The following is a 7,660-nucleotide window of genomic DNA, read 5'->3' on the forward strand; positions in this document are numbered from 1 at the left end:
TAGATTTATATTTTGTTGCTATTCATTAACTTGTTTAGCTGTAGAGAACGTGTTTTAGAAGTGGTAATGTATCGTATTATCAGTCATGTCTCATAACTTGTCATAATTTGACTTTAGAGCTCTACTCTGAGCAGTTTGCAATACAAACAAATTATTTGTTAACTGTATCACCAAACAGTTGTTGTCTGAAGATGCAGTTTTATACAAGAGCGTATTCTCTTTGACTTTTTGTTATGAACTTAAACTCATATATGTACATACTAGAGTAAATATGAATATTATACCTAAAAACACTTAAAACAAGGCATTTACAACAGCCATAAAAACAGTAGTACATGATGTATTTTTATAAGTGATAAACACCTATATGGAGGTACCAGCTGCCTGATACTCTCTGCTGGGCCTATTTCAGAAATTACTATTTTTCTAAAGAAGCTTGTTTTCAGTGTTATTTTCTTTACATGTCTAATGGCAAAGCAGAAGGGCATACTATATTAGAAGGTATTTTGAAAGCAGTCATATGCTTTTTAAATAAAGCATTACTGCTTTCTTTCCAGTGCTACAAATAAATAAAAATAGATCAAGAGACTTAATATGCCTTATATACGTCACAGGACAGTTAGCGTGGCTTTTGGCATTGACATTCCCCAGGATACCTTTTTGTTTAAGCCCAGCTTTTTCCCTTTTCATTTTATTTTATGTACAAATAATATTTTAAAGGAAATATTTATTTCTCTTACAATATTTTGTTAGACAATCAAAGCCAAAGAAAGAAATAAAAAGAATATTCACTTGTCAGTATAGAGTAGATTTTAAGTTTATAATTTTCCCTTTATTTTTATGTTAATGTTTTTTGTTTTATGGAAGACTTCTGAATTTATTTGTGGAAGAGGGGTATTTGCCTTCTGTTGCTTATAGTTCTAGAAGTGATATTGCAAGTATATCTCTTTAGTGGCAGAAGCACCTTGTTTCAGATATTGGAAGATGTAAGGTGACTGTGCCCTTGGTTGTCTGGCAGGAAGACAGATTCTTACAAAAACACTCTGTTAGCTGAAGACTCTTTTTGCTTGTTTGTTTGTTTTGCTTTTTAATTCTAGCTGGTGCATTTCAGTTCTCTATCCTTTTCTCTGCCATCTTAAGCTTAGTGACCAGATGTTCTTGCCAAAGCCAGTTTAAACTTGTCTTTACCATGTCTGATAATTAGTGTCCAGCATTCCTCTTGTACCGTGCCTCTAGAATGCAGTATATAATTTTATCTTCCCTGTTTTTCAATTCCAGGTGCATGTGAATAGCACCCACGGCTCAGTCCATTCCTTGGATGCAGACTTGCTTCTTTCTTCTGGTGAATCTTTCAATAAATCAGATAATGATATGTTTAAAGATGGACTACGGAGAGCACAGTCAACAGACAGTCTGGGGACATCTGGATCCTTACAGTCCAAAGCTTTAGGATACAACAACAAAGCAAAATCTGCTGGGAACCTGGACGAGTCAGATTTTGGACCACTTGTTGGAGCAGATTCAGTGTCCGAGAACTTTGATACAGCTTCCCTTGGGTCTCTGCAAATGCCAAGTGGGTTCATGTTAACCAAAGATCAGGAAAAAGCAATCAAAGCAATGACACCAGAGCAAGAAGAGACTGCTTCGCTGCTTTCCAGTGTTACACAAGGGCTAGAAAGCGCTTATGTATCTCCCAGCGGTTACCGCTTGGTTAGCGAGACGGAGTGGAACCTCCTGCAGAAGGAGGTGAGTACCCACTGCGTACATCTGCTGTGACTGCTGTCTGAGAAAGCTCTTCCTGATTTACCTGGAGTCAGGTGTGGAAGGAAAGAGATAGCATCGTATGTAGCTGTTCACTTTTCTCTCTTGGAATGCTCCTGTAGGTGAAGCACATCTGATTGATGTAAACCATATTGGCTGACTCTGTTCGTGGGAAAGTCAACTTTACTAAATACAGGATATTTTTGCACTTAGGGGAGGATCTGGCAGAGGTAGCTGTTGATCTTGCAAATATGTGAGAGGATGAAAAAAGATGGGAGAACTCAAAGAAAAGGACAAAATGGAAAGCTAAGGAAAGGACGTTCTAGTGCAGCTGGGGGTGACTAGGAAAGTGCAAATATTAACAAGAGGAGCAGAGGTAACAGTGCTGTTTTGTGTGCCAAGGACTTTTACTGAGGATTATGCATGGAGTGCAATTTAGAAATGTGTGGCCAAGGTATGCATAACACACGCAGCTACCACAAAGGAAGCTTCAGAAAATTGCTGGGGACTTGCATCATCAGAAACCAATTTCTGAGAGCAACAAGGAGCATATTAGACTTACCACTGTGCCAGTTTCAGTATGGGTGACCAAGGAAATTGTTGCTTCTGGATGTTCTGCCTGTCAGTTCTTCAGCAGCTTTGTATGATGCCAGTTCAAAGCTTGTATTTAGTTTATTGCTGAAAAGAGGAGTATTGTGTAGCTCCTGTGGTTACTCTTTCAGAAGAGGAGAGGCCAAGGAGCAACACTTCAAGGGGAAGAAAAGGGGAAGGGGGAGATAACAATCCATAATGGGTGAAAAGGAAGACAAGATGGGGGTGAAAAGAAGGAATGTAAGAATGCAGTGAAAGAGAAGAGGCCAGGCAAAGGACAGATGAAATGAAGAACTAGTGATATTTGTATTTCCTCAACTTGTTGGAATTCAACTTATCTGCAAATCATTACTTAGGAGATATCTCCAAACCTATTGTAAAGTTGCTATTTTTTGTGCTGCTATTAATTTGTAATATCTGTAGAAATTACGGCATCATGATCTCAGAGCTGAGTTAAATCCTGTGCTCTTGAGTATTTCCTTGCCCTGTTGACATTTGGATGACATTTTACTCTATCCCTTTCTGGGAATTCAGAAAAGAAATGCACTGCTTCCCACATGTTTCTGGAGGCAGGAGTACAGGCAGGGTATGTGAATGCCACTTTGTGTAGGTGGGACATGGAGCAGCAAATACAAATTTTCAGCTCAAACCTGACTTGCAGCTTTGATAAAACTTCCATTTGTCCCCTCAACCAAAACCATTCCAATTTTAAAATGGAAACTGGTTTGCTCTTTGTTTCCCTGCTGCATACTCCAACACTTTTTCTCTGTTGTTTGTTTTCTTTTCTTTTTTTTTTTTAAATCAGTCTGTCTTCTACTTTATTCTTTCTCAATTATTCTTTAAGCTGATTATTCAGTCTCTAATACTGAGCAATACTGGAGGAGGGTATTAGAAAGTAAATCAACCTTGATGACTGTTGTAGAACAAAATTAGTATGTGCCATTGAAAAATATTCAAAGCTCAGTTACAGGAGGAAAAAGATTTAAGGAAATCCTGACCTGGTGAATTGACTTGCTTTTTTAATGGCTTTGTGTTGATTTAAAAAAAACCAAACAAACAATCAAAAAAAACCAAAAACCTAAGGCACCAAAAAGCCCCAAAAAACAAACCACACCCATAAAAAAGACCTCAAAAACTAAACAAAAAACCACACAAAAAACTCCAACCAAACAATGTAGTATTGTGTTTATAATTTCAATTGTAATACAAAATAATTGCATGAAAAAATGCTATGGCTTCTTGAAAGCCTTTCTGAGATGTCTGTTTCTATACGTGTAATTAAGTAATATATTTCAAAAGGACACACTGAATGACTTGATGAACCCTTGGATGTCGTGGCTCTACTGCTTGTGTGCTCCCAGTGGGACCCGTGCCAGGAAAAGCTGATATCCTGCAGCTGATTTACATTGTCTTTTACTTTTAGAGCAACTTCATCTTGCCATTACCTGATTCTGCCACTGTCTTGTATCCATAATATTTGATGATCGCACAACACACCTGGGTGTATGTAGCACTACCTGCATTCCTTGGAAAAATTTTATGGCCTTTATGGCAGGTGATAACTCTGTGTTCTCCAGGTGCAGAATGCAGGGAACAAGCTGGGTAGACGCTGTGATATGTGCTCGAATTATGAGAAGCAGTTGCAAGGTATCCAGATTCAGGAGGCTGAGACAAGAGACCAGGTGGGATTTCTCTTCTAGCTTTAGCAAGATTTTTGCAGTTATTCAAACTACTAAGGGTGCAACGATGAACCATCCGCTGTTTTATTCATTGGTTTTAATTGAACAATGTCAACATACTTAAAAATCTGGATAACTTCTGACATTTTACTGACAAAACCTGATTTGTTATTGGTATGTGGTCCTGAGCACCACATGTACCTATTTCTTAAGGACTCACCTTGGAGAACCGCTTTATCCAGTGCTGTAAGACCATGCAGTTAAGGCACTTTTCTATAAAAAGCATTGTGCTCACGCTGTAGTCAGTATCTTTCATAATTTATATTCTAGAATGCTTGTCATGCATTAAATTCTATTATCTTTGATACTGCAAGAACTGTTAACAGCAAAGAAAAAATTAGAGGACCTCAGCTTAGCAGCATAAAATGACTGTAAAGTATTGGGGGATGTTTGTTTCCTGCCATGTACTAAAGAACAATTTTCAGATGAGTGCAGAAGGCATGAGTCACGTTCTGCTTTGCAATTAGTGACTGAGGTCATTACGTGGCGATGGTCCAGTGCAGTTGGATGTCCCATGTTTCCTTACAGGTGTAATCTGTGATGCAGGGGGTTTCAGAAAAACAACAAAGGAATTTCTGGGTTACACAGGGTTTTGAGGGATTTTGTTTTGTGGTTTGGGGGTGTGATGGGGTAGGTTATATTTGTGTCCAGGAAATAAATGCTCCCAAAAGAATGGAAAATGAAATTATTTTGTTGTTACAACACAGGTGAAAAAGCTGCAGGTGATGCTGAGACAGGCTAATGACCAGCTGGAAAAGACAATGAAGAATAAACAGGAATTGGAGGATTACATGAAACAAAGTGCTGAAGACTCCTCTAATCAGGTACAAGCATTTTGTACTCCAGATGGTAGGAATCATGAAATGTTATTCAAAAGTTAATAACAGTAACTCATCTTCTGTTCGATATGGGTGGGCTACCTGCTGTAGAGGCAACAAAAATGAGAATTTCTAGGGTTAGTTATGTTCCACCTGAGTCTGCCACAGTTTCTAGATAAGTCTGACATGTCTCTAATATCATGTTATCCAATTTTGTCCCTAAAGTTTCATCTCTAAACTTGAAATCTGTTACAGAAGTGATAATTGGAATTTGAGTAGTGTTTTGAGTTTTGAAGTAACCTGTATATAAAATCACCCAAACATGCAGGAGTAGCCCTGTGTTCTTGGTCACTGTCCTTGTCAATAAAGAGTGATACTATTCATACCACTTGCTCTCATCAATACTCAATGCCCAGTTAATGGACTTGTGGTGAAGACATACAGTTAATGAGTAGCTGAGCAGGCAGGAACAGAAGTTGGTCCAAAATATGCACTCTTTAAAATAATGGCCTGCTGAAAGCAGGCTAACGTACGCTTCCAAGATCTGTACCTAACTGTCCTCCCTACAAGGGAGCCAAATAGGATGTCTGGTAGTCATAGCTTCTTTTTTTTTTTTGTTTAATTTAAAGTCATCGTCTTTGGCCTCTTAAAGATACAATAATTAGGTAAATGCTGTGTACAAGACATTGCATTTACTTCACTTGAGCTGGAGGACTTTCTCTCTTCCATTCCACCCAGTATTTTTTTCTTATTAAGGAAACAGTCATTAGAGGACAGGAATATGTTTATATGTTTGTTCTTTTGGCTGTACCAGGGTGTTAATTAAGTAATGCTCAACCTTACTGTTACTCATGTGTTGTTGTAGATAACTTAACTGTGCAGTTTTTGAAGATCTGTGCTTTCAGAGAAAGGTACAAAAAATTACTTTACCTTAAAGAAAATGCTGAAAACTTAGGTAGCAGCTCTGCAGTTTCCCTTCAGTGTCTCTGAGCTGGCTTAGAATTAACTTTATTTGTTATTTAGAGTTTGATAAATACAATATATTATTGGTGTAGAAGCACAGCATCTCTTCTTGAGCTGCTTTACTGAGTAAGGAATTAACAAAATAAACTTTAGTGGATTAGTTTGAAATTTCAAAGTATATGTTAGTAATGAAAATGGGCAAGAGAACTTCAGTGGTTATTTCTTCTTCAAAATCCGTTTCATGCTTTATATCTTTGTCTGTGTGTGTTTTTCTTTTTTTTTTTTAAGATCTCTTTGCTTATGGCTAAATGTCAAAAGTCAGAGAACTTCCTCAGCGAACTGCAGCAGGCGTTTTCACAAGCAAAGAGAAGTGTCCAGGAGCAAATGGTAAGACAGCTTAAACCCAGAGATCACCTGAACAGCGCTGTTTGTCTGACCCTTGGAGCTCAGGGTGTTTGGAAAAGACTTGGTCTTGCTGCCCAGCCAAGCTTGGCTAGAGAGAGCTGTGCATCTAAATGTGTGAAGATGCTGATCAGTTGAGCTCTGAGAGCAAGTGCTACACCTGTAACAGTTTGTAGGGTTGATCTGTCATACTTTCTGTGTGTATGTGTATTAATGGAGATCACTAGTCAACTTCTTTTCCCCCTTATTCTGAAGACAGACTAGATTTTTCTCAAGACAATTTTTTAGGATTCATCACAAGTGTCATCACTAGTGAATATTTTCTTGAGTTTTAATAGATGAATGCTCAATGTTTTTACAGGTCAGATTTAAAATATCAGCCCTAACACCCAGGAAGACATTTATTTACTTTTTTTAAAACTATTTTGAATGTCTTACAGGAATTAAGCCAGAGAACAGGAATAGGACCTTGTTTTCTAGGGCACAACAAAGTCTAACTTCCTTAGAGCAATTCATTCCCTTCTATATTAGAATCAGGTTTCTTCTTTTTCCTCGCTTGCACAGCACTGTGGGGACTAAGCTTTGATTCTCATGAGTCCCAGTATTGCATTTCTGGGGTCTGGGATTGTCTGTAGGACCTGGCTAACAGAAATGTTCTGTTTGATGTTCTGCATGAGAGCTGCCTCATGGAGAGGCAGGAGTATTGATCTCAATATGCTTTTCATGCTGTCTACCTGTAACACAAAGGGCAGCTGCTGTCAGAGTTCAAGTCCCTGAACAAAGCAATCATTCCTCTGAGAAAAGTTCACTGGATTTTTTTTCTTTTGTAATGCAAGCAAAACTATGTTTTCTTAATCCTTTTTCTTCATGAGGGATCATCTGTTTTGATGTTTTCCTCAAAAGACAGTGGGAGGCAGACACCTGCCATTGAAAAGGTTCAGGATGAAAGTTTAAGGTTTTTGAATAACCTGATCTTTCAGGCGAGGTGTTGGGTGATTTTAACAAACATCACTGCCAGTTCCTGAAACCACATGTAATTCCCACCCCACCCTCCCTCCATGAGCACAGCTAGCTAATGGATAAATACAGAAGAAAACTGGGAGACTTAACAATGCTGCATTTATCTCTTGCTTCCTCCTACCTGCTTGTACAGTTAAGATTGATCTTGCCTTTATTTCTGGTGCATAGGCCAGGCAAGAGAGAACTGATCGTGTTGATCCACGCAATCATTTTGCTTCCCTTTTTTACAAACGATATCAATTCACCAAACTTTTGAAAGCAATGATACTAAATAGGACGTGAGAGATCTGAGCATGACCTTAAGTGAGAATTTTTGCTTTTCTTTACATTTGAGGCCGTCCTGACACAGTCAAGGGAGCAGGTTTC

The 7,660-nt window shown here is 38.4% G+C and overlaps 1 protein-coding gene across 1 annotated transcript in view; it reads left to right on the top strand.

Moving 5' to 3' along the window:
- LOC104525600 (rab GTPase-binding effector protein 1) overlaps positions 1-7,660 on the top strand; it is a 34,347-nt gene that overhangs the window by 20,910 nt on the left and 5,777 nt on the right. Inside the window, 5 exon segments of the mRNA XM_010168802.2 lie at positions 1,279-1,746; positions 3,930-4,034; positions 4,799-4,915; positions 6,161-6,259; positions 7,629-7,660. The exon segment at positions 7,629-7,660 is cut by the window's right edge and continues 1 nt beyond it. Of these exon segments, the coding sequence (XP_010167104.1) occupies positions 1,279-1,746; positions 3,930-4,034; positions 4,799-4,915; positions 6,161-6,259; positions 7,629-7,660 (821 nt within the window).

This window comes from Antrostomus carolinensis, unplaced genomic scaffold (assembly GCF_000700745.2).
Source record: "Antrostomus carolinensis isolate BGI_N321 unplaced genomic scaffold, ASM70074v2 scaffold2125, whole genome shotgun sequence".
Lineage (NCBI taxonomy): Eukaryota > Metazoa > Chordata > Aves > Caprimulgiformes > Caprimulgidae > Antrostomus > Antrostomus carolinensis.